This window comes from Peromyscus californicus, unplaced genomic scaffold (assembly GCF_007827085.1).
Source record: "Peromyscus californicus insignis strain IS unplaced genomic scaffold, ASM782708v3 Scaffold_6__1_contigs__length_162567912, whole genome shotgun sequence".
Lineage (NCBI taxonomy): Eukaryota > Metazoa > Chordata > Mammalia > Rodentia > Cricetidae > Peromyscus > Peromyscus californicus.
In genome coordinates, this window is record NW_026294584.1 from 106,351,076 (window position 1) to 106,378,450 (window position 27,375).

General features: G+C 52.5%; 1 protein-coding gene and 1 long non-coding RNA gene across 2 annotated transcripts in view; one reads left to right on the forward strand and one right to left on the reverse strand.

Annotated features, from left to right (window-relative positions):
• The window catches only part of LOC128098592 (uncharacterized), a 115,117-nt gene that overhangs the window by 61,830 nt on the left and 25,912 nt on the right, over window positions 1–27,375 (forward strand). The gene's annotated exons all lie outside the window — the stretch shown is intronic.
• Window positions 22,091–27,375, reverse strand: part of Wnt7a (Wnt family member 7A) — a 49,256-nt gene continuing 43,971 nt past the window's right edge. The window contains exon 4 of the mRNA XM_052719887.1: window positions 22,091–24,426. Coding sequence (XP_052575847.1) covers window positions 23,947–24,426 — 480 coding nt within the window. The 3' untranslated portion in view covers window positions 22,091–23,946. The remainder of the gene's footprint in view (window positions 24,427–27,375) is intronic.

A 27,375-nucleotide genomic window follows, 5' to 3' on the forward strand; every position in this document is an offset into this window, starting at 1 on the left:
CGCCTCGTGGCTCAGCTGCTTTCACGTGTCCCGTTCTGCTGGTCTCACCGGACCGTCACCCTAGATGTCCTGACTGAGACACTGTCACCTCCAGATGGCTGTGTGCATCTACTTGTTGTCTGTCCTCCCAGAGATGCCGCCTCCCCAGAGTGGGCTTGTGAGTCGTCATCCCTCTGCCGTAGCTCCAGAAGACCTATTCCAGAGGGGCCTTTATGATGGCACAAAAGTGCTACACGGTCTGCAGAAATGGTATTTGGAATTCTGAATTTGGATCATTTCCAGGCTGTCCACAGACAGCTCCGATGCTGGTCAGGACAGTGGGTGCAGCTTGCGGCCAGAGGCTGGGGACTGGCCCTATGACACACTCAGCTGCCCAGTCAGGCTTGTAGGGCTCTGAACTTAGGACAGAGCCCCTCAGAGATCCAGAAGAGCCACAGCTGTACGAGCCAACTCCATATTCAGCAGTGTTGGGATCCAGAAGAGCCACAGCTGTACGAGCCAACTCCATATTCAGCAGTGTTGGGATCCAGAAGAGCCACAGCTGTACGAGCCAACTCCATATTCAGCAGTGTTGGGATTTTGATCTGATTCTAGAGTATCTGAATGTGGGCTGGGGGTGGAGACGGGAAGGGGTTGCTGGGTTTCATCGAGCATAGGTATGGAAGGTTCAGGTTTGGGTATCTGGGTGCAAGCTTTGCCTCTGCCACAGGAGCCTCAGTTTCTCTATCTGTCCTATGATGGTCTTAACTCTCTGACAGATATTCAGATAGGTGTCCTTGTTCGGGTGTCCCGGGAATTTCAGGTTGGAGAGGCTGGGGGAACCTTGTCAGACCCCCATCTGAGTTGAAAAACAAAGGAGGACTGTCCTGAAACAGGCAGCGTCTTACACAGCCCCGGAGAAGCTGTGGGTACTTAGATCCAAAGTGGCTTGGGCAGGAGTCCCTGTTCCTTTGGGGTGGTAGCCCTGAGGGGCTTGAGCACACTCAGGTAGACTCTCAGGTCCTTGGCCTTGACAGGGTTTTGGACCCCAGTGAAATGAAGGGGATGGCAAGGGAAAGGGTGGGGGAGGGGAGGGCTGCTGTGGGATCCAGAGAGAGGCTGGCTGTGCACGCTCTCGAAGACTGATTTCCAGAGAAAGGGCCCAGAAGTGGCCAGTTGCCTTTAGGGCAGGGCATGTCTGTGGGAAAGAGAATTGGCACAGACACAGAGGAGTCCAAAGTGGTTGAAAAGGCACTAGGCCATAGCACTGATGTGCTGGGCAGTAGTGGCAACTGGCATAAGCCTTGTTGGGGACCTGGCTGTGTCCAGAGGATTTGGTATGCTATGTCTGGGGTAGAGAAGGGGATCATTGCTGAAGTTGGTTCAGAAGGGACCAACTATCTAGTGGATTTCGAGGGATGGAGGATCTGAGTGTCTCTGCTGACCAGGTGCAGGACAGCTAGCCACAACTCACCCGGGTGCCCTGAGAATGGCTGGCCTGCTGCAGTTGACAAGGGGCTCAGTGTGAGGACAGCCATCCCTCCCAGCCTTCCTCCAGGGAGTCTGGCTTTGTGTGGATGCTCAAGGATGCTCTGCCCTCAGGGACTCAGTTACAGAATCCCCTTTGCCTTGGACAAGACCCTATGTATTAAGCTGCCAGGTTGCTCCTCACAGCCCCACCATGGCCTGGTTGCCTCCTCTACCAATCCCTGCCTATCAGGAAATGAAGAGCATTGGGAGGACCAGAAGGACGAGTGTCCTTGGACCATCTCTAGGCATCTCTAGTGACACCCTTGTGCTCAGCCTCAGTGCCCTGTTGCAGGAAGTGAGTTTGAGTCACAGAGTTTCCCTCTAAGAGCCATGAGGACTGCCCTGCTGACGATGCCCGAGTGCCCAGCTGGCCTTGGCTAGTTGGATGTGGGTCCTTCTGTCTGGGAAGCAAAGACTGAGTATAGGCCATCAGGGAGCAGCTACTCTGGAATGATATGCCGCCACCTCCCCCCCCTCCACACCACCACCACCAAGAGGCGGGATTGGGGCAGCCAGTGAGCCAGGGGCCATTAGCACCTGCATGTAATTAGTGATCACTTCCTGGGAGTTATTTTTATCTTAGTCTTTTATTGGGTTCCAAATAAATTGAGCCAGACCAGGAAGGCCTGGGAAGTGGGTAGTGGGGGCTCTGGCTCTCACTGCCACCCTGTTGGGGCACCTGGCACTGGAGTTTTTCCAGTCCAGCTGTTCACTGGGTCTCACCGCTCCCCTGGAAGGTTGGGAACCGTGTCTAAGGCAATGGCAACCTGGCTGACCCCAGAAGGGAAGGAGAGAGAGTGTTGCAGAGCACTTGAGGCCTTGGCCAGGCAGCCAGGTGGTCTGTGAGCAGGCCATGTGCCTGTGAGTGAGAGAGTTCAGTAGGGCAGAATATATACATTGAGGGGGTCTTGGAGGAGTTTGTTTGTTCCGCCTCTGGGCAGTCTATTCTGGTGGGGAGTGGGTGGCTGGTCTTCTGATGCAGTGTGTGAGGTGCCAAATTGTAAAGTCTGTCTACACTGGGCAGATATTGGGGAGGTGAAGAGGTTGCTGCTGAAGCAAAGAGGTTGGGTAAGGAGTGTATGTCCAATGGGGACTTAGGGGTACAGTAAGGTGCTGAGTCATCAGGGGGAGGAGAGGGGGCAGCTGTGTGCCTGCAGGGCCATAGGGTGTGGGCTGTCCATGCATGACTGAGTGTGAGAGCATGTGTATTTGGTGTGAGCTTGGTGTATGTGTGCATGCCTAATACATGAGTGATACATTGATGGCTGTATAATTCACTGGATTTTACAAGAGGCTGGACAGGTGGCAAAGCCGAGCGCCTGACAAATGTAGGTCAGGAGCCTAACAAGCCAGTACATGAGCTCAGAACCCCTCGAATGGAGAGGACAACACCCCCTGAGAAAGGGCCTTTCTGCACACTACACATGCTTTACACACCACACACACTGTCATCCCTGACTTCTGATGTCCTGACTTCAGGATGGTGTGAAAGGCACTCAAGTTCAGTAGAAGCCATACTCGATGTGACTTCATTCTGTGTGACCACTCACTTGTCACTTTCAGTAGTTCTTGCATTTTATGAGACACTCAACCCCTGACAACATGCATCCTTTGTGTTGGGCACATCTGAGCTGGGTTGGACCATAAACCTCAAGGCCCACCCCTCCCAGAGACCTAATTTTGCAGCATGTTCCTACCTTCCAACGGCCATACAATCTCCCAGGCAGCTCCAGCAGCCTGTGAGGCATCTCCAATCTAAACCACAATATTCTGCCCTGGCCCCCATAGGCTCGGGTTCATCCCAATGCAAGATTCATTCCATCTAACTTTCAAAGTCCCTGTAATTTTGTACTGTTCCAGCACTACTGAAAAGCCCAAGGGCTCTTCTGAGACCGAGGGCACTCCGTTCTCTTAACTGTGAGCCCATGTAGACTTTGTTTATAAGTTAGATACTTCTGATACAAAGTGCACTGCGTAGACATTTCCATTTCAGTAGGAGGAGCGAGGACACAAACAAGATAGAAAGATCAGGCTGCAGCAGGATTGAAACCCAGCAGGGAAGACACCAAATGCTGCAGTTCTGTGTCCGACGTCTGGGGCTTGTGTTGAGATGGAGTCATCTGTCCTCTGGTGGGCTTGGATAGCTTTCCCCTACAGCCATTTTGCCTGTGGCACGTATGTTTTCTCTTTCTTGCAAATGTTCCCAGCATAGCCAATATCCTGAGGTCCTGATTGGAGCTTAGGCCTTACCTTCACAACTGCAGTCATTGCCCATGTCCGGACTCCATGTAAAGAACCCAGCCCTGCTGGGCGGTAGTGACACATGCCTTTAATCCCAGTACTTGGGAGGCAGAGGCAGATGGATCTCCATGATTTCGAGGCCAGCCTCGTCTACAGAGTGAGTTCCAGGACAGGCTCCAAAGCTACACAGAGAAACCCTGTCTTGGAAAACAAAAAAACCGAAAAACAAAAAACAAAACAAACGAGGAGGAAATGTCGAGATACCACGGCACAAGGTTACTTGGTGGCTTGGTTACTGCTCATCTCTCTTAGCCAGTTTGACAGTGAGAAAGAGCATCATCATCAGGTTCTGAAAAACCTGCAACCCCAGCTGGACATCCAAGCCTATGGGTCATTGCATAGCCAAATAGCGTGACACGGCTGACTGCCAAAAGGGACCGCAGGAGAGATGCTTCATTTTCTCACAGGGGAGTCCTTGTGTGCAGACAGTCCCCAGCCTGATGATAAAAATTACCATTTTCCAACTTTCCAACTGTGCAAAAATCACTATACATTCCGTAGAAATTCCCCCTCTAATTTTGAACTTTTGCTTTTCTTTCCCAGAATGGCAACATTCGGTACGGCATTCTTCTGAACAGTGGGCAGAGCAGCAGGTGTCAATCAGGTGGTCACTTCAGGGGACTGCCACAGAGCTGTGAGGCAGGGTGGGTTGTACGCATTTCATTTGCCTCCACCTTAGGATATTTTCAAGTTGTGAGCAGGGAAGAGTGTTGGCTCAAAAGCTCACTCCGATTAGAGAAGCAGGTGTACATTAATCTGTTACTTTTTATCCCCTCCCCTTCTGTTTCCAGCCTACCAAGTCTGGCAGCAGAGATGTAAACCTTGCTATTCATGCTGTAGACACTAAGGGGGCATGTGACATAGAGGAGAGGAGCTGAGATGGAGCACGCTTCATTCCCAGAGGGGCTGTGCTTGGTGTACCCTCAGTGGAGAGGAAAAATCACAGTAGGTTGGGTACAACGTGGTGCCCTGCCTATTGGAAGTCAAACGTGCCTAGAGCAGATGGGTATTTTGAGACTGGGCAAAGTGTGGCTGTGCCTGGTTGTCTGCTCAGCCAGTCACAGTACCAAGGTGGCAGCTAAGTTTTTCAGGATCTTCTTTCTCCTGTTGATCTGTTGATGGGTTTTCCAGGGAGCAGTGTTCTTGTGAGAAAGAGAGGCAAGGTGTGTATGAGAGATTGTGTGGCAGGGCCAGGTACAATAGCCTGAGCAGGCAGAGAAACCTCCACTGAGCTGCAGAATTTCTCATCTTGTGGTCTTTGTTCCTGTAGTGGGTTGGCTTGGGCAACCCCTCTGTTTCACTTTTCCAGCTACTTCCCTGAGGATCACAGCTGGAGCATGTTCCAAGATCTACATGGGTCATGACTTCCTTAGCAGCACACCTTCCCACATTCCAATTTGTAGATACATGGGCTGGTTCTGAGGCTTGCTATTGGGCGTCACAACCCTCTATGGCAGTCAGTGACCACCATCCAGAGCATGACAGACCCTCAATCTGGAGCCAGCCAAAGTGCTCAGAAGTGACCCTTGAGCCTCTCTGCCTGAGCATGGCTGAGAAAGGGCACCAGAGTCGGGGGAGGAGCAGATCTGATAGCTTTGCCATTAATACCTTGGAACCCAATTCATAAAAGCATCTAATTACAGGGAGCCTGCATTTCATTGTCGTTTTGGTAATGACCTGCAACTGCATACAAATTACAGGGTAATCCCCTCAGTGGTGCTCAGTTTCCTCCAGTGAGGAACTTTCCGGCAGGAGTCTGAGACTCGGGTGATGCCAGTGGCAGAGTACGCCCCTCTCTAGGGCACTCATAATACTACAGAAAGATAAATGGCATGAAGCTGGGCACATGCACTGCCCATCCCCCATGAAGTAGTGTTCTCAAGTCCCCAGGCTGGAATGCAGCAAGGACTTGGGTCACACAAGCTGAGCCTGTTCAGCTGCTGTCAGGGGATCCCAGAGGCAGGGGCATGGATAATCTGACTGCTTCTGTCCCTGCGAGGGTGTCTTACTAGTGGTTAGAAGCCTGTCCCTTCACCAAGCTCTCAAAGGACACATCGGAAACCCTAGGGCAGGCTGTAACTTTCCTAACCCTCTGCTTCCTCATCTGTGCCCCCCCTTCCCTTTCCCCCCATCTCTGCCTGGTCCTGTTCTGATGTGTCAACAGGTTCTAGAGACTGAATCTCTGGTCAGAGGGACATGGGCTTTGGAGCAGGACAGCCCTGTTGATGTCTACATTCTATCTTGGGCCTGATGTGGGCAAGGAAGCGGGTCTCATGCATATTTTCCTGTGAGAAGAAGCCCGGGTGGGATACTCAGGCAAGAGGCCTGTGGCCAGAGCTCAGCCAGGCTGCGGTACAGACTGAAGGTCTCAGGCCAGTGTCCTCCTGGTGCATCCTGCATTTGTATCTGCCTGGATGTCTTCTTATATAATAGTGGAATGCTTCCCCTCAGAGGGCGGGCAAGAAGCTTGTGGAGGAGGGTCAGAGGCGGGCCGACAAGCAGGAGGTGCTTGGTGTCAGCAGTGAGAGGTAGCCACTGCAAGTTTCAGAATGGACGTCAGGATAGAGCCAGTTGGGGCTGGCTGTGGCTCCCACAGAGCCTTGCCTAGAATGCCTGAGGCTCAGCCCCCACCCTCAGCTCTGTGCACAGATGTACATTCTAAGTACAGTTTTGTTTTGCTTTCTTCCCAGAATGCATGTGACTTTGCCTGATCGTAAAGACAAAAATCAAAGTGAGCCATCACAAGTTGGGGACCATCTGTACATCCAGTGGTAAAGATGCACATAGGGCACAAAGCTAAGATTTCCTACTTGGCCCCTTGAGTGTTCCAGGAGCAGCCACCTCAGTTCCTTGTTCTTCACTGAGGCCTCTTCCGTGGGTTCATATGCAGCGTTAACCACCCCCTGACACTCCCATCCACAGCTGTCCTGGTTCATTTGCTGGTAGTCTCGGACGTACTGCCACTTCTGATGTCACACTAGGCCTTCATTTTGAGTTGTATGGGCTCAGAGATGTGGATGATGTATTTAGCCCTCCTCCCCCAATCTGTGGACATGTGGGGTAGTTCCAAATTCTTGTATGTGAGCTGCCGTGTGCTTCTGTGCGTGCGTCTCTAGGGTGGCGTGTTTGGATGCTGAGCCCCTGGCAGCATGCATTCACGTCAGCACACACCCTCACCTGGTTCTCAGCCGCTTTCAGACAGCACCCCACCGCACCCCTGCTCCCCTGTGGCTTCTCCCCATAGACCAGGAGCTCTGGACACTCCTCAGATGCTGCTGAACTGTGGGTGCTGACTGTCCTCCAGAGGCCCCAGTGTTCATGACTAGGTTCCCATCGGACACCATAGTGAGATGTTTCCAGGTCCCTGGGGCGTGTCCTTGAAGGGCATGTGGCACCCCAGGCCCTTCTTGCTGTTTCTTTTTCTCTGCTCTCCACTATGAGTAGAACAGCTATGTTTTGACATCTGTCACCACCATGGTACACTGCTCAACCAGAGGCCTAAAAGCAGTGGCCACCAGTCATGGCCCCTGATCTCTGAAATGCTGACCCCAAAGAAAACATTTCCCATTATAAGTGGCTCCTCTCAGGTATTTTGTTATTGTGACTGAAAGCTCACAAAAAGAGGTGCCCCTCCTCCCCACCCCCACCCCCACCCCCTGCCAGAATGGACATTCACCCCCATCCTACCCACCTAAAAGCAGCCATGCTTTGTCCTACTCTACATCATTTTCCCTATCAATGTGATGTTTCTTCACTTCAGAATGAAACCCCAGGCACTCATGTCCCTAACCCCACTGTGTAGCTAGAGACACTAAAATGCAGAGAGGGGCCGTTCTCTCTCACCCAGGGCTATAGAGAACTGATGCATGCATGGCCCAGGCCAGAGGGCAGTGGCCAGACACTGGCCTTCTGGGGCCGCCCCCACCAGGGGCCTTCAGCCGTCCTTGGCCTAATCCCGTTTTCTGCCCAGCTGAGCAGTGGGAAGGCTTAGTTCTCACCCATTTTAATGCAAAGGAGGCTGCCTAGCCAGCTTGTTCTGAGCATGGTGACAGTGGCCATGAATGGGGACCCCAGTAACGGCGACAAAAATGTGACAGGGCCCTCCATCATGGTATTGTGCGACAATTGGGACATTATAGTTAGTCCTGGAACCCACTCAGGAAGGGGCGGGGGCCTCCGGCTCATATGCTAAGCAGGGCCAAGCCCGCCTCAGCCACCTTCTTTGGCCTGTCCAGTGACCCCATTGTGTGAGGTGCCTACATGGGGCTCCTTAACTGCCTTCCTCCTTCTCTCACTCCCTCCACTGAGGCTTGGACTCAGCCTGGGCAAAGGTGCTGGTCCTGGTGCCCTGCTGTGTGTCCCTGGAGGGGGCTGCCTTCTCAGGGCCTTAACTGGCAGTAACAAGAGTGAAGTAAGTGACAGGAGACCGGGGTCCTGAGTGTTTGCCTTGAACTGGGCATACTCTACCAGCTCTTCCTGCAGCCCCTGGAGAAGGGGCTTTGCTTGATCCAGATTGCAGATAAGGCCATTAGCCCTGGAAGCTGAGAACCTATGTGGTGTGTGGGTGTGTATGCGTACATGCGTGCAGCCACTCCAGGCAAACCTCTTGCCTCTGTACACAGCATGACCATGGTCCTCAAAGCAAGGCAGGAGTTCACACTCATGAGCTGTGGAGGGTAGCTCAGGACAGGGGTGAAGAGCAAAGGCAGAGACTGGCTGAGGGTCCTTCCTCCCTTCTAGGCTGTCCTGCCCAAACCAGACCAGACTCCATTGATCAAAGCAGTCTCCTCGCCCCTGAACCATAGGCCAGCCTGCTCTGCCAGCCCCCAGTTCCTTTCCATTTGCAGCTGGACAGCTTCCAGGGCCGGAGTTGGGACAGGCAGTAATGGACCACAGACTGAGTTATGGAGTCCTGGAGGCAACCACAGCAGTGGAGCCTGGACCCCAGTGCCGCTGAGCTGTGGGACACTTGTCTTCCTGGCCCCCGGACTCCCATCCTCTCTCCTTAGCAGAACGGCTCTTTGGCCTTCCTTCTAAACTTTCCAGAGTTGGCAACTGAAGCTCAGAGGATGAAGACGGTTCACCTAAGGTCACATGATAAGCAAGCTCTGGAGGCCTCTCCAGTGAGGCATGGCTTCATGGGAGTAGGGAGCCATGGGGTTCCCTACCACGCCCTCCCTCTGCTGTGTAAGGAGGCTAATGTGGTTATGTGCCTGTGTGACTTTGAACACATGACTTTTTGAATCAGAAGTTCCTTCACCGCCTCTCACTGTTGGAAAAGCCCCTGAGATGTTCAGTGGGCAGGACAGTAGAGAGGGGGTGGGAAAGCCATGAGTGGTCAACTAAGACTCAGGTCTCATTAATTAAGGTCTGTGCCTAGAATGAGGGTGGTGGTTTTTATGCTTACACTGCCCAGGTGATTCCTGAATCTTGCCCCTGGGTCTGGAGGAGAGGAGACCGCCAGAGCTGGGAGGAATTTGCCGCTGCTCCTGGGTACAGGGTCCTTCCCATCTGGAGAGCATGGCTCATGGCGGTTTCTGTAAGCTTCCCTGGGACAGGAGGAGGAATTGGGGTTGTGGTCAGAAGGTAGGACTGGGTCCCAGTGTGCGGTGTGCAGACAGACAGGCTACAAGCTGGTGAGGGGACGCTGCCTTCCAGCAGGCACCTCAGAACTGGGCAGGCTGAGAGGGGAGGCAGGGCTCATCCAGCTATAGAGGCTAGGGGCCGGACCCCAGAAAAAACGGGGTGCAAAGGGCCTCAGGCTTGAGTGGGAGCTCAGTTCTGGGACCCACAGGGCCCTTCCTTCCCAGAGTGCTCTAGCAGGAGCCCCCCCCCCTCCTGCTGATTACAAATTGCTCTGTGATTTTCTCCCATTACCATGGTGACGGCAGGCCTAGCATCTCAGGCAGCAGTGGGATGCAGCTGGGTCGTTTAAGTCCGGGGCTCTTCAGGCTCCCTCTCCTCCTTTGTCCTCTCTGTCTTCTTTCCTCTGTGCATTCTCTTACTCATTCATTCCCTCCTCCCTCCCTTTCATTCATTCATTTCCTCCTCACACCTCCCCTCATTCATTCATTCATTCGTTCGTTCATTTGTTCCCCCCGCTTCTCCCTCCCGCCATTGTCCCCTCACTTCACAGCTCCTGGCAGCCCTCAGGTTGGTAATGATTGCCAGTGACTAGCCAAACATCCTGACTATCAGATGTGTCCTTTGGTGTCACAGCCACATGAGCTCAAATCTCCAGCTTCATTTCATCCTCTGGCGGCTCTTAAGAAGCAGGAACCCTCTGCTGTTCTACTGCGGTTGCATTGTGGTGACTAGGTCCCACAGCGACCCACCTTCCTGGTAGCTCTGTGTTACACCCTGGCCTTTGATCATTCGACATCTCAGAAGCCACAGGTACCTGGGAAGGGGCAGCAAGGCCACAGCTCACTCTACTGTGGACTTGGCATAAATGGCTTCTCAGGGCTCTTTAGTTGTGCCCTGGACCAGCTGATTTTCACAGCCCCTCCCATTCCCCAACCCCCGACTCTCTCTACCTTGCTCTGTACCCAGGAGGCTGCCACTCATCCACACTGGGTCTTCTTTCTCCCTGGACAGAGCAAGCAGGGAAGGGAGCCTGCCTCCTGCCTCCACCTCCCTCTTCTATCTGTAGTCACTGATTTTACCCCAGTCCCTTCTCATGGCTCCAGATCTGAGCTCTATGACCCCCTTGCTCCTCTGTCCCTGTGGCCCAGGGTGACAATGGCTGTGTGCCACTGTGGGCCGCTGCTTCCCAGTCTTGCGGGCTCCCTGCTGTCACATCTCTGTATGCTTCTTGCTCTTGTCTTCATCTTCTGCCCACCCCAGGCCTGAGCCTGGCCTCGTTCTGGCTCAGTTAACTTTGATCTCTGCCGGTTTTCAGTGGCTCCCAAAGGTAAGAATTCTGGAGCTAGAGAGCTGGGTTCCAATCTCAGGGCTAACAGATCCTGATCTGCCCTATCAGAGCTGTGTGACCTTGGGAAATGGTCTTGTCTCTCCGGCCCGCTTGTGGTAATTATAATGCCCATCACAAGAGACTACGGTGAGGACTAAGTCCCTTGACACCGCTGAACACATGACCAGCATGCACTAGTAGGTAATAAATGTCAAGTAAGTAGTCGGTGCTTTGCAAGCGTTCACCCTGCTGCCCTTACCAAGTTCTTGTAAGCTGTGGGGTTGGGTGGAAGCTACAGGCAACCACTGGCGTTCTCACCATGGAGACTGGCAAGCCTTTCCACCCAGAGCACTGGTTCCCAACACAAAGCTGAAGTTCTCTCCATCCTCTGCTCTCTCACAGCCTCACCCCCCACCCTCACATTCTTCTCATCACCCTCTTTTTGACAGTGAGACAAGGCAACCCTCGATAGCGTGTGACTTCATGCACAGGACCCTGTGACTTGCCCCCCACTCCTGTGGCCTCACACTGCTTACCTCTCCACTCCTTTTTGCCTGCCATGGTATACTAGAGGGCTGCAGGCCTCCTTGCCTGTCCGGCCTGTAACTGGAGCTGTGGCGGTGTGGCCGAGTCCTGGTGGCCAGATCGCACAGGTATCAGTGACTACCAGTGTCCCGCTTTCCTTCACACAGGGACACAGTTAACAATGACTGACAGTCCTCACAAGGGCCTGGCTTCCCCAGGGAGAGGCCCGGGCATGCTATCAGGCCTCACGATCTTACCCCTTAAAAGGCCTACCCTCCCTGCTGACATATCGCACAAATGGGGCCTTCAACCATTGCCAGGGACCGTCTGCTGTCCTGGGAATGTGGGCCGGAACCTGGGGCCCCGTGCCAGCCAGTCCTGCACAGCTGCCCTTTCCCTCTGTGTGAACCTGCCTCTCCGAGCACCTGACCATTTTTCCTCTCTCGGCCTGGATTACACCCCGTGAAAGCCCTTTGTTCCCTGGCTGCCCAGCTTCTGCCAAAGTAGCCATCTGCCCATGGGCAGTCACTCAGACCCTGGGCCACTCTTGGGTCCCAGTGTTGGTCTAGGAGTTAGGTGGCTTAGTGGCTGAGGGGATGGGCATGCCACTGCCATGCCAGATAATCCTGAGAGTTGCCTTTTGTCTCCAAATGCTAAGCTGTGTATTCTAGAAATTTCTCTGCAGCAGCACTGAAGAGGCTTTATTAGCTCATGGCTGGAGAAATTCTCCCTCGCCGATGCTCTTCCTCATCTGTAAGGAAGATGCCTCCCCGCCTCCCCACATAATGGCCCCACAAGTGCTGAACTCGGTGGTGGCAGGCCTGTCAGAACTGGACAGTGAGGCAGGGATGGGGTACAGCTTTGAAGCTTGGGGTTGAGACCGTTACAGATACAGCTAAGAGAAGGGACAGATGGGAGAGGCCACCAAGGCCCCATTTCAGATGGGGATCTGGGAAGCTTGAGAAATGATTTGGGGCTAACCCCTTGTCTTAGTCAGGGTGTCTATTGCTCTGACAAAACACCATGACCAAAAAGCAAGCTGGGGAGGAAAGAGTTTATTTGGCTTACACTTCCATATCGATGTCCAAGACAGGAACTCAAGCAGGGCAGGAACCTGGAGGCAGGAGCTGATGCAGAGGCCCTGGAGGGGGTGCTGCTGACTGGCTTGCTCACAGGATCAGAGCTTTATTCCATTATCATCACGACGGAAAGCATGGCGGCATGCAGGCAGACATGGTGCTGGAGAAGGAACCAAGATTTCTGAAACCTCAAAGCCCACCCACAGTAACACACTTTCTCATTACTACACCTTCTCCAAGTCCACGGGTCTTACTCCTTTCAAATAATGCCACTCCTGTTGAGGCTGTGGGTGCCATTGATTTCCAGCTTTCTGAGGCATTGCCATATTGATTTCCATAGTGGCTGTATAAGTTTACACTCCCACCAACAGTGGATGTGTGTTCCCCTTAGTCCACATCCTCAACAGCATGAGGTATCACGTTGATTTTAGTCATTCTGACAGGTGTAAGATGGAATCTCAAAGTAGCTTTGATTTGCGTTTCTCTGATGGCTAAGGATGTTAGCAAATTGAGTTTCCTCTGTTGAAAATTCTGTTTAGATTTGTACCCCATTTGTAATTGGATTATTTGGGTTTTGATATCTACTTTATTGAGTTATTTATATATTTTGGATATAAGTCCTCTATTGGATGTGGAATTGGTAAAAAAACAACAACAAAAGCAAAACAAAACAAAAAACATTTTCCCATTCTGTAGGCTGCCACTTTGTCTGAATGATGATGTCCTTTGCCTTACAGAAACTTTTCAGTTTCATGAGGTCCCGTTTATTAATTGTTATTTTAGTGCCTGTGCTAAAAGTATTCTGTTCAGGAAATTTTCTCCTGTGCCAATGAGTATAAGGCCATTTCCCCACTTTCTCTTTTATCGGGTTCAGTGTAACTGAATTTATGTTGAGGTCTTTGATCCACTTGGACTTGAGTTTTGTGCAGGGTGATAAGTATAGATCTATTTGCATTCTTCTACATGGAGACATTCAGTTTGACCAGCACCATTTGTTGAAAATGTCTTTTTCTAGTGTGTATTTCTGGCTTTATCAAAAATCAAGTGTGTGTGTGTGTGTGTGTGTGTGTGTGTGTGTGTGTGTGTGTGTGTGTGTATTTATATCTGGGTCTTCAATTCAATTCCCTTGATCATTGTGTCTTTTTTATGCCAATACCATGCTGTTTTTATTACTATAGCTCTGCAGTAGAGCTTGTAATCAGGAACGGTGAGACATCCGGCCGCTCTTTTATTGTGTAGGATTGTATTAGTTATTCTGGTTTTGTGTTGCTTTTGATTTTCCATATGAAGTTGAGTATTATTCCTTCAAGGTCTGTAAAGAATTGTGTTGGGATTTTGATGGGGATTGTGTTTAATCAGTAGACTACTTTTGGCAAGATGACCATGTTAATCCTACCGATCCATGAGCATGGGAGATCTTTCCATCTGATACGTTCTCCGATTTCTTTCTTCAAAGACTTGAATTTTTATCATGCAAGCCTTTCACTTGCCAAGCTGCCCTCCATGTTCTCTGCAACCATATGGGATAGCCACTGGCTGTCACACTGGACAGCTATGTTAGTCTGTCTTGTGTTTCTGTGACATCCGAGGCTGGAAATTACAGAAGAGGGTTAAGCCAAGTGCAGTGGTGCAAGCAGGAACTCCACACACCCAGGAGGTGGAGGCAGAGGCAGGACGGGCAGAAGTTCAGAGTCATCCTCAGCTACAGACCAAGTTTGAGCCAGCCTGGGTTACATGGAACCCTGTCTAAAAAAGTGTCCTGACTACTTTTATGTCGACTTGACACAAACTAGAGTCATCTGAAAGGAGGGAACCTCAGCTGAGAAAATGCCCCCATAAGATCTGGCTGTAGAGCATTTCTTAGTTAGCGACTGATGACAGAGCGCCCAGCCCATTGTGGGTGTTACCACTCTGGGCTGATGGATCTGAGTCTATTAAGAAAACAGGCTGAGCAAGTCACAAAGAACAGGCTAGCTGCTCCAAGGCCTCTGCATCAGCTCCTGCCTCCAGGTTCCTGCCCTATTTGAGTTCCAGTCCTGCCTGACTTCCTTCAGTGATGAACAGCGATGTGGAAATGTAAGCCAAATAAATCCTTTTCTCCCCAAGTTGATTTTGGTCATAGTATTTCATCACAGCAAGGGTAATCCTGAATAGTACAGAAAGGAAGGAAGGGAGGGAGGAAGGGAGGGAGGGAGGGAGGGAGGGAGGGAGGGAGGGAGGGAGGGAGAGAGGGAGAGAGAGAGGGAGGGAGAAAGGAAGGAAGGAAGGAAGGGAGGGAGGAAGGGAGGGAGGGAGGGAGGAAGGGAGGGAGGGAGGGAGGGAGAGAGGGAGGGAGAGAGGGAGGGAGGAAGGAAGGAAGGAAGGAAGGAAGGAAGGGGAAAGAGAGGCTAATTGCCTTGTGATTTTAGAGGCTAGACAGTCAAGATTAGGTGACTGTCAGCTTGGCCTCTGCTGGGGGGCCTCAGGTGGATGGCGTCATAACAGTAGGAGATCGTACTTCAACAGAGAAGACCAAAGGGATTAGGGCCAGCCTTGCCTTTTTGTAATACTTCCCTGGGGAACTAACTAAAGTCCTAAGAAAACTACTGTAAGTCCTTCCAAGGGCAATGCCCGAGTGACCTACCTGACTTAACCACCTCCCCCAGGTGACCTGCCCACCTGCCCCCAGAGACTTCCCCACTTCCCCCAGTGACCTCCCCACCTCTGCCCGGTGACCTGTCCACTTCCCCCCAGTGACCTGTCTATTTCCCTCCAGAGACTTCCCTACCTCCCCCAGTGACCTGCCAATGCCCCCCCATGACCTGCCCACCTCCCCCAGTGACCTGCTAATGCCCCCCCCCGTGACCTGCCCACCTCCCCCCAGTGACCTGACCTCTTCCCTCAACATTTCATCCCTCTACCCACCACAAGAAGGACCAAGCCTCCAACATATGAATCTTGGGGGTCTCACTCAACCCTCTTCCAAACCATAAAGCAGTCGTGGCTATGGCTGTGAGGTGTCACCTCAGAAAGTTCTTGGGAGCCTGGTGGGGATTAGCTGTGAAGCATCTGCAATGTGCTCTGGCTGCAGTGTTCATTGTGGGGGGGGGGGTGGACGACGGACGGACGACGAACGGACGATGACAGCCACACTCTGCTTCTGCCACCTGAGCTTTGCAAGCACCTGTACAAGGTGTGACTGTGAATCAATGCTGGAGGGAGGTGAGGCTTTTCCCTCTGCTGGAGACAGTACTGAGGCACACAGTACATGGCACGTCAGTCCTGGGTCTCTGAGTGAGGCCACATGTAGGGCCCAGGAAGGAGTACAAACCCCCACAGGGTCAGGGAGGCTCCTCTCTCTCCACCTGGAAGTGTGCAAAGTCGGCCAAGAACCAACCCAGGTCTTCAAGGTATGAGCTCAGAATGGTGAACCAGGGTGTTCAGTGGCTGGACATGCGCTCACACACTGGGTTAAGAGCTGGTATGTCGGTGTCCTGACCACTGCTGCCTGCGATTGTCCTTTTTTAAGTGGCGAAGGGTCTTTGGCTACGTGAATAGAGAACATACAACAGTGTCAATCAGGAAGAAAACAACAAATGCTGGTGAAGATGTGGGCAAAGGGAGGCCTATTCACTGCTGGTTGGAGCGTAACCAGTTCAGTCAGTACAGCGGTCAGTATGGTCTACCCTGTGTCACAGGTATGCCCTCGTGAGTCCTCACCCGAAGGCCTCCAAGCCCTCAGAGACGCTGTGCAGTCATCCTCACTGCAGCCTTGGCCATGCAGCCAACAGCAAAGGAACAGAGAAAACATGAGCACAGACACACAATGCAGTTCCTTTTTATCCTAGAGGAGAACAGAATTATGTCATTTGCAGGAACACGGATGCAAATAGGGTTAATCACAGCGTGCCAACTAAGCCAGTCTCAGAAAAACAGAGCATGCTTTCTCTCATTTGCAGTTCCTAGGATGTATAGACACATAAAAATATGTATGTATATACAGAAGAAAACAAGTCAGCTGTCCTGGATTGGTCATGTGAGCCGGCTCATCACAAGGGTCCTTGCCGAGGGACCCAAGAGGCCAGAGTCAGAGGTTGGAGGGATGTGCTCTGTAGCTGGAGGGAAGGACCACCCGTCAAGGGGTACAGGTGGCCTCTGGGAGCCAGACAAGGCAGGAAAGGGTGGGTCTTCTCAGAGCCTCTGGAAAGAGCCAGCCCTGACCTCACCCAGACTCCGGCATGGGGAGTCTGATTACAGACTTCTGACCACCAGGCAAGCAGGTGTGTGTTGGACCAAGTCACTGCTTTAGTGAGTTTGTTTCAGCAGCAAGAGGAAACGTATACATTAGCAAAGAGGCTAGAATCACTGGTTTGGGCACTGGATGAAAACTTCTTTTGCTAACTGGATAACCTTGGGCAAGTGGCCTCGATCCTCTTTGCTTCTTTTTACTTATCTGAAAATTGGGGTTTATGGAGCTGGGGTGCAGTTTCATGGCAGAAGGCTAACATAAGCCTAACATGTTCGTGGCCCTGGGTTTCATCTCCAGCACTAAAAGAAAAGATTCAGCCTCCCAGGGTCACCAAGAGACCCCGGGGGAACTTCTTAGGTAGTTAGGTAGTCTGCAGATGGCACGGAGAATTGTGCGGGGCCTCCTGGAAGCACTTTGCCAACACTGGTTATGAGTGATTTTCGTTTCTATGGCCCTTTCCTAACACCACACACAGATCTGCCCCATGACAGCAAGGCCTATGGCCCAGGGAGGGGCATAGGTCAGGCGGGAGGGTGGGGGAGTGGTTCCCAGCAGTGCCCTGAGGAGCAGCTGGGAGGCTCGGGCACAAGACAGGGTCTCAGCAGGCATGGGCCTGGATCTGCCTCTCCCCTTTCTCCACCCACACTCTCCAACAAGCTGTCCAAACACAGGCCAGCCGCCTGAGGAGGTCTCCCAAGGATGGGCCCTGGGAAAGGTTGGCGACAGCAGCAGGCAGCAGGAGGAAGCAGCCTGTTTGCTTTCCTGCAACCCGGGAGCTTCCTGCCCTCGGTGTGTTTGCTTTGCTTTCTAGGGGTTGCCTGCTGCGGAGGGTTGGCCACCTGGTGGCCCTGAGCCCTGGAGCCCTGGGTGGCGCTGCATCCAGACCCAAAGAAGAATCGGGGACGCCTCAATCCCAAAATCTGCTCTTGGACTCACCAGTGCTGAAGCCAAGGACAGAGCCAGCAAAACCAGCATGTGTCGTGGCTCATGGTGTGCACACCAGGCCCCCTTTTGAGAGTCTATGCAATGCTGTTCCTTGAGTGACATACACTCAAGACCACTGTGCTAGCCCCGTGTACCACTGTGGAAATGGAGGCACAGAACATGCTGACCCCAGTCCATTTTCCCCAAAGGTACAGCCTGATCCTGAAGCTGCCTCACCTGCCAGCACCCCTGCTGAGCATCTCAGAGCAGAGGTGTGAGACCAGCACCAGACGATTGAGTCTTACCTGTGTTATAGGTGCTTGCAACAAACCCCACCTCTCGTGCAAGTCCGTATCAGAAGAGACCCGCGTCCAGTGCCCTCCATCTGTGCGCTCATTTTCCAGTGGCTTTCAGCTCCAGGCTTGTCACCTTGCTGCCCCAGGGTGGTGATGCAGCTGGGTCCTGACTGGAACTATCCCCTGCAGCTGGTTCCAGTTGCCCTCCACCTTCTGATCTCTCCATGCTTCTCTGCCTTCCTGCTTACTTGCACACATTAGCACCTCTGCCTCTGATTTCTGGTGGCAAACAGTGGCGCCGCTTCTCAAAAGTGTGTTTCTGCTGTGCATTGTATTGGAGTCCCTGGGCAGGGTGGGGCCATCCATCGGCTTGCTAATTAATCGGGCACTTCAGTTAATATCTGTGAAGGCAACTCATGAAGGCTGGAGCTCAGAAGCCTTGTATGAAAACAAGATCTGCTAGTGGGGACAGGCAAAAAGGTCATGTGATCAATCCAGAACTGGAAAGAGGAACCTATCTGTGGAACCTTGGTGGATGGTGTCTACAACCTCCAACAGAGGCAAGCTCACTCTCCAAGGGCCCTGCAGGATTATGTCCCCTGCTCTGGCTGGCTTCCCCAGAGTGTTGGTGGGGAATAAGCACAAAGGTCTAGCATCATTTGACTTGGAAGCCCCACTTCTAAGATCTGGTCATAGCACTGTGCCAAACTACATGCTTTCACAGAAAGACAATATGTGGGCATTGCCTCTGATGGTGGATAGGCAGATGACTCTCCCCAGAGGTCATGTAGAGCCTACTAAAACCAACTGGTTATCTTCACAGCATAAGCCACTGTAGACAGTTTCTCTGTGTCCTGGCAGCTCCTCCCGAATAACCACACAGAGACCTATTATTAATTATAAATGCTTGGCCAATAGCTTAGTCATGTTACTATCTAGCTCTTACAACTTAAATTAACCCACATGGTGGTACCTTCTTTCAGCATGGCATGTTAATCTTCCTTCTCTCCGAGTCTCCTTCCTCTTCACAGCATTCTCTTAGTCTGGTTTTCCTGCCTAACCTTATCCTGCCTAGCTATAGGCCAGTTAGCTTCTTTACCAGTCATAGTGACACATGTTCACAAAGTGTAAAGGAATGTTCCACAAGTCACAGTATGACAGGAGAATAAGGTGCTGTGACTTGTGCTTGCCAAGGTGAGTAGAGAGCAGCCCGAGTTCATTCACGTCGTCTGCAGCATGGATAGGTTTCTAGTCCCCACTGTCAAGTCCGGCAGCAGTCACCATCTCTGGGCATCAGAGTCTCTGAGGAATTGTGTGTATCGTCATCTCTTGCTTTAGACACTTCTGTGCATTTTTAAACCAGGGAGCACCTGCCATTAACAAGTACAAAGAATTTCTGCTCCCCTGCACCCCTGAGAGCACAGGAAGGGAAGCTGGTGTAACCTCCCCTGTTGTCCCTTCCTTGCCTGAGAAGGCTCAGTACCAGCCACCTCTGCTCCTTCCTTCCTCACGGCTAATGAAATGATTGTGTCTCTGTTATAGTTGGACATCAAAGTTGCTTGGGTAGCTAAAGCTTGGCCCTTTGTGGCTTGGTACCATTGGCTCCTTACATTTCAGCACTCAGTGAGGGGCAGAGTGAGGGGCCTCCCAGGACCCTGCAGACCCAGGCAGGTTTCTGCCACCTGGCAGCCCTCTATCCAAGGTGGCTGATGGGAAGAGTTAAATGCTCACTTCTTCTCATCCAGGCATGGGTATGACAGGTGTCTGCTCCTACCCAGCATTCCTTGTGGGAGATGCTCCTGCTGAACCATCTCCCAGCTGCACAGGGAAAGGGTACTAGGGCCCATAGGAAGTAGATCTGGTGTGGAAAAGCCCAAGCACAGTGTTCTTTGACCCTCTGCCTGTACAACCTGTATCTTCTCTGTTGCTTGTGAGCAGCCAGTAGGGCTCTGGAAAGCAATGAGGTGAATCTCAGAAATGCCAGGATGGACCAGAGTTAACTGCCTCGGACTTTCTTCTAGGAAGGGCTGGGAAGTGGCACATGGTCTCTGCTCTCTTCTGGGGTCCCATCTGGGTGTTTAGAGACTTCCCCGTCTCTAAAAGCTAGTCAACAAGCACATACAATCTGCCAGTCAGCTTGGGAAGGGCCAGGGAGACAGATGGAACTGGGTAGAAATTGAGGTATTATGTGGGGGCGGGCAGTGAGCTGGCATGGAAGGGTACCTGCCTAGAAGAATGGAGAGTGAGATGAGCATTGAGTCAAGTTGAGCCAAGCAGCTCAGGTAACCTAAGCAAGGTTCTAGAGATGCTAAGCCGGGCCACACCCTCTGAGAGCCTCTGACCACTGGGAGGAGTCTGAAAACCATTAAATCCCTTCGTGTAAATGGAAGCCAGTGCAGTGGGTGCTTTACCCACCATGTGTTCCCACCACCACACACTCCATGACACACTCCACTGTGTGTTCCCACCATGTACTCTATCCCATGTTCCCGCCATGTGCTCCCATCCCATGTTCCCACCATGTGCTCCATCCCATGTTCCCACCATGTGCTCTATCCCATGTTCCCACCATGTGCTCCATCCCATGTTCCCACAATGTGCTCCCATTCCGTGTTCCCACCATGTGCTCCCATTCCGTGTTCCCACCATGTGCTCTATCCCATGTTCCCACCATGTGCTCCATCCCATGTTCCCACCATGTGATCCCATCCCATGTTCCCACCATGTGCTCCCATCCCATGTTCCCGCCATGTGCTCCCATCCCGTGTTCCCACCATGTGCTCCCATTCCGTGTTCCCACCATGTGCTCCACCCACATACTTCACCATGTACTCCACCACCTGCCCCCACCACATGCTCCCACGGTGACACATTGCCTCACCGTAGGCCTAAAGCAGAGAGGCCAACCCCTAAGTCCTGGTGGCGCCTTCCTCCTTTTGAGTCACTCTCTTAGCTCTTCTGTCACAGTAGAGGAGGGGTGACTCAAACACCAACCTTCCCAGACCAAGAAAGGGAAGGCCTGTGATTGGAGCCCAGACGCTTAGGCTGTGAGCCGGGGCTCTGCAGAGCACACTGCTCTGTGAAACAAACACCAAGCTTCAGAAGCTCTTGGCCCTTCAGCCGAGTGCCTCCTGTCCGGGTGTGGCATCCTGACGCAGGTAGGACTGGCTCTAACCTCACATGAGAACACTCACTCAACCATGCACACATGCATGGGCACCGAGCGCCTGCTTCTGAGCAAGTACCAGGGACCACAGGGGGACAGGAAAGGCCAAGGCATGGCTCCTAAAGACAGGTTCGCAGCTTTCCCCAAGCCCTGTCTGTGGTCTGTGCCTCGGTGTGTGTGCATCTTGTACCTTAAGAATATGGCACTACCCACGCTGCTTTCAGAGAGAGGAACTCATCTTCCTGCCTTAGCCCCCAGAATGCTGGGGTTCCGGGTCTCTGTTGCCTTGGCTGACACCCAAGTATGGCTGAGGTGGTCAGTGTGTATGTGCACACGTGTGTGTGTGTGTGTGTGTGTGTGTGTGTGTGTGTGTGTGTGTGTGTGTGTTGTGGTTGCTTGTGAAGGCCTGCCTGAAGTCACATGGCTCTTGTGTGTCTGTCCTCTCCCTTTCGGTCAGTGTCTTGTGTGACTGTATGTGCGCATGCGTTGCTGAGTCTTTCTTTGCTGTCTTGCTAAGCTGGGGTGGCTACTGAGCTCGCCTACTGTCTTCAGTTCATTCTTCTGTGTCCAGGAGCGTTGCTGTGGTAACCAGTGCTGCCTGTCAGTGGAGAAGCTGTGTCTGTGGCTGTATCCATAGGCACCAGCCAGTTCCAGTATGCTGCAACCCTCAAAACAAGCCAACCTCCTGTCTTCCAGGTCCTCACCTCTGGTGCCCTCACAAGCCCTCTAGGTCCCACCAGGCATTCATTCCTAGTTACCAAATGCTTATTATCCTAAGCAGGCACTGGGCACTGGGGACCCAGCAGCAGTCTCACAGATCCCTGCTCCATAAGCCTCCCCTTTCCAGCCTGCACCATGTGTTAGTTCACTGGGTCACTGCCATCCTGTTGCAGCTTCTGCTTGACCAGTAGAGAGAGATGGGCACAGAGAGGTTAAGTGGGCTGCTGTAGAACACACAGCCAGTTTTGAACCCAGGAAATTCTTGCTGTCTATATGTCCATCAGTCTGCCTATCCATATTCCCATCCATCTATCTATCCACCCACTCATCTATTTATCCATTCATCCACTCCATCTTTCCAGTTACATGTTCATCCATCCAAACACCCAAATAAAACGATAAAATTAAAAAGACATTCAAGGAAAGAAATCAGCCATCCAGCCATGTTTATTTTCATGCTGTAACCCAGGTGGGGAACTGGATATGACCTAGGCACTGAGGGGCTCCCAGCACACAGGTCACAGGGCTGTGGTCTCACAGGCATTTGAGTTTCACCAGCAGCTGTGGAGATAGAGTTCAGAGTTGCAGTCTCTTTGTGGCTCAACACAATCAAAATAGTTCCCTGCTGTCTACTTCGCACCCCACCCACAGACATGGACACCCAGCAATACCCCCTGGGACCACAGATGCTCAGGCATACAGCTCCATACACATGATCTGATCTCCCAGGCACATGGAGATACATGCAAGCACATCCACATGTGAGCACTCTGGAGGTACTTCAAAGAGCTGGCATAGGAGTGTGTAAATGTGCATGCATGCACACAGGTGGAAATGCATGTGACACACATGGAAATACCCCCAGCTTTCTTGAGGGTTTCCTGGTTGGGAGACTCGGGTGCAGCTGGGTCTGCTGCAGAGGGGCCACACCCGCCACTTTCACTGGGCCGAGGATTCTTGGCTCCCTTCTTCCCCCTCCTTCCTGACCCCTTCTCTGAGGACTACACCTCACCTGTAGGCACACAGGCTGGCTGGGCTGTGCTGGTGAGGTATCAACACCCCTGAGCTGGCCTTTGCCTGATGATGAGTGCCAGGTCCTACTGATGACCACAAAATGTTCAAGACACTGACTCATCCACCACTGTAGCTCATTCTGAGGTTGCCTCCTAAGATTATCGCCCAGTGACCCCATTCCAAGAACTGAGTTTAGCAAGCTAAGGCTGGGGGATGAGTCCCTCTCATTTAACACAGATCATACCCCAGCCCAGGCATCTGGGAACGACTATGGCCCCCTTGGCAAATGGAACTCCAGAACCCAGCTGTGTGAGGGTCTCCAGGGGACCTGCCCACACACCTGGCCTTGCCCTCCTGCCCCTGAGTGAGTACCAGTGTTAAGAAGAAGCACGGGCCATGGGGCATCACAGGTAGACTCCATATAAATAAAATATCCATAGAAAAATAGTCTCTTAGAAATCCTCTTATCCAGTGGTTCACTTTCCAGAGATGGAAACTGCCGGGGGTTTATGATTCCTGTCCCCTGATACATACTGTTCCCAGTGGGACTTTTCTAACAGTGAGGTTTGAATTGTGGAGGGCAAAACGATGGGGGCATGTCCTGGAGAAGAACTACTCCAGATCTGGACCAGCTTAGAGTCTGGATAGGTAGCAGCAAACAGCAAAAACAAAACAAAACAAAAAATACAAACGTGTGTGCATATATATCTATATGTGTATAAAGACCATCTTCTCTTTGTACTTAACATCTAGTGCTGCAGAAGGGTACTTGCAAAATCAACTAGTAGAAACATCTGCATAAAGAATAATTATGTACAGTTGTTCACAGCTCCCAGGCCTAGCGACAAAGTCATCCCACCAGGACCTCAAGCAGTCCACTTTGATTGCAGAAAACGGATCCCGACGAAGTGGAAGAATTCTCTTTAATTAAATAAATTAATATTATTTCTTATCAGAATAAATTGTTAAATATTGCTATGACGAGGCCCGAGGCTCCAGAGTGCCTGCCGCAGAAAACTTTGTTCCAGCTGTGGAGGGGCCTGGGCGGTGTCTGGGGGAGGGCGGCCGAGCGGCATCCGTGTGGAACAGAATGGGCGAGGCCTCTGAGAGATTCTTCCCACAGGAGTCTGCAGGAAACCCAGAATACCCCTCCCCCCTCAGCAGAAAAGACAAGGTCAGTGCTTCTGTGGTTCCCTGTGAGCATCCAGGCAGCGGCCGGCCGACAGGGAGATTGCGTCCTGCCTGCCTGCGATCCGACCTGTGACCTCCGTTCACTTGCACGTGTACATCTCGGTACGCTCACTGCACGTGTTGCACTTGACGTAGCAGCACCAGTGGAATTTGCAGTTGCACTGCCACACTCGGGCATACTGGTGTGTGTTGTAGCCACGGCCGCAGCACATGAGGTCACAGCCGCTAGCCTGAGGGGCTGTCTTATTACAGGCACGGCCCTGCGTACCCACGCTGCCTGTCACTGGGTCCTCTTCACAGTAATTGGGTGACTTCTCAATGTACACCAGGTCAGTGTCCATGGGCTTACGGTAGGACAGGGGCTTCTTGATCTTCAGGAAGGTGGGCCGCTTGTTCCGGCTGGCACGCACCGGTTCCACGTGGACGGCCTCGTTGTATTTGTCTTTGAGCACGTAGCCCAGCTCCCGGAACTGTGGCAGCGTGGTCCAGCACGTCTTAGTGGTACAGGAGCCCGACACGCCGTGGCACTTACACTCCAGCTTCATGTTCTCCTCCAGGATCTGCAGGGCCGACAGGGAAAAGCACAGAACTTATCACTGTGGCTCACGGCCAAGGGCAGGCCCAGCCCACCCTCCAGGCCCTCTCTGCCTTTGGTACAGGCAACTTGGGTCTGGAACCGGGTCCCTCTGTCTCCACAGCCTTGATGCAGTGGTCTCCCTGGGGGCGTGTGTCCTGTTTACTCTCAACCTCTTTATGCTCTGCTCTCCCAGTCTGGTGACACCAGCCCAGCTCAGTCCAAATGCACGTTGATTCTCTTTGGTCTGAGATCAGTTTTGAACTGTGTTTACAACACAGGAGGATTCAGTTTAGAAGATGGGCTTTTCAGATTCCTTGCCAAACCAGAGGCATCTATCAACACGGAGTGAGGACAAAGTTCTGCTTCAGCTGGGCTGGTCTAGGTGCTGGCCCAAAGTTGGCACAGCTGTCTATGGTGTCTTGGAGCAGCCATGGCTTAGACACTGCCCGGGACCCATGACAGTGGGTCCATGAGCTGAAGACTGGACTCCAAAGCTCTAGGGGTATAGTGGCCACCCCTGTATCCTGCAACCTGCCTCTCCCATTAGGCCTCTCCTCCTCCTCCTCTGCAGTCACTGCTGGCCTGGGGCTGTGGTGACCTTGAATGGGCCCTTAATCAGGTGACATCCAGCCCAGCTCTGCTAACTCTGCACTCTGCAAGTCTCAGAGATCTCACTGTATTCAGCATAGTCACAACTGCCCTGGCCAGGACTGGTCACCCATCGGGCAGCCAGCTGCCTCCCTAAGGCACCCACAGCAGCAAAGAAAACATGTGCAGGTCACTCCCTTTCATTCAAGCTCCCACCTCTGGAGGCCAGGCTGGATCCTGGCTTCTGAGCTTCCAGGATTCCCAGCTCCCTCCCGTGCTTCAGGTCAAAATCCCTGTAGGGACCCCTCTCCAGCACCTTCCCAGGGCTAGCCCCCAGCAGGTACTCAGAAAATGCCCAAAGGGAGTTCACCAGAAGGACATTTGAACTACTTAGCAGGTCACACCTCAGGGACTCAGGTTAAAGGAGGGTGGATAGGCATGCTAGGATCTGCCATTCATACCAACACTTCACACAGCCAAAGGGAAACCCAGGAGGGCATCAATACACATCTGGGTCTAGCCTCAGCGGGTTGGCCCTTGGAAGATGCTGAGGAGTTACTGCCCTTGCCAGATTCCATTGGACCCCATGGGAGCTTGTGCCCCTACTATCAAAAGTAGGGACATCTTGTCTGAATTCCATCAGGCCTCCAGTCCCAGGCAGTGGGCACCCTTTTAGACTGATTTCATTCTATGGATTAAGAAACCGGTTTGAGCAGTTCCATTCTGATACAGCTCATATGCCAGAAAGAATCTACCTCCTCCAGGAAGCTTCCCCTGATTATCAAGGTAGGCTCCTCCCACCTGTCAGTCCCTGACACCGTCTCCTGAGCAGTGTTGAGCCATCCACATATCGTGTTCTCCGCTAAGACCAAGCTCTTTGGGATACAGAGGAGCTCTACCCTAGTGGCCCATCTCAGGGCACTTAGAGCCAGAGGGGCAAGTACCTGGCCATTCCAACTTTGGCAGTGACACAGACGGGCGGAACCACTCCAAAAATCTCCTCAAGGCTTAGTGTCTACCTGTCTCCTACAGAGTTCAGGTCCGAATCCTCCTCTCAACCCCCTCTCCCTGAGAACCCCAACCGGGACCGTCACCAATCCACGACAACCGGCCTGGGATAGCCAAAGTGCTGACTTCTGCTTGCAAGGAGAATGGGGGGCTGTTTGGGCTCAGGTGCATTCTGTCATTCACTTGTTCGTATTGCAAAGGACACGTGTGCTGCTGGTATTGCCTCTGCTACAAGCAGGGGCGGGACAGACTGTGGGAGGCCTGGTGACATGGGACACTGGCCCTGCCTGCTCTGAGGCGCAGTCTCTTCTGTCTTTGAGCTTATGGTTCCAGAGCCAAGGTAGCCATGGAACTCACAGAAATGTGTAGCAGTATGGGCTGAAGGAATAGCAAGGAACACTTGAAGAAGGGGTGGGGGTGGGCTTCAGGAAGGCGAGAGCGGGCAGGACCCAGGGAATAAGAAGGACTGACAAGAACAGCTTTGCCTGTGCCTGTGTGGGTGGGATGCAGCCCCTGGGAGGAATGGGAAGGAGGCCCTGTGGTAGGGGGTAGAGGCTCAAGTGACAGAGCTGAGGAGCTGGCACAGTTGACTCTTCAGGGCAGGGGAGCATCTGGATCACCATGTAGACAGTCCCAAGATCACTAGGTTGGAAGGGACAGTGGCAGGGGAGCATCTCGGAGAAACACTGTGCTCTGTGCCCAGGCCAGAGATGATGGAGCTCTCATGCGGGCAGCAGCCACGGGAGGAGAGAAGAGGCAAAATGCACAGTGATTGTGAGTGAACCAGCCACAGGGCCTGGGGAGTGGAGAATCTGTGCACCGAGTCAGGAGGCCAGAAGCTGGGCTTGAGGAAGAGTGTGGGTACAGAATACAGGAAGCACATTCAGGCTGGGCCAGTGGTCAGGATGAAGGACCTCTTCGGGGCAGGGGGGCAGGGGTTGGTGCAACTGGACCCTGGCTCCCATCACCTGGCATGCCTAATGGGGGTCATGTGGAGTCCCAGGAAGAATTCTGTTCCTTCTGCAGACTAACACATGATGAGTAAATGCAGCCAGAAGAGAGGCAAACACTCAAGATCTTTATATTAAAATTGGTCGCAAAAGCACAGAATGGGAGAGACTGAGAAAGACTGAATGCTTCAATGACCGCAAGACTGCTAAAAAGCCAGCTGTCTGAGGCCGTGTTGATGGATGCCTAATGCACACACAGAGAGGATGGTCAGCCTTTGATTTCTAGCAAGGAAGAAGAGCAGCCAAGCCTGGTAGTGAGTGCACACCTGGAACACCAGCACTTGGGAAGCTGGGTTAGGAGAATTGCTACAGAATGGAGTCCTGTC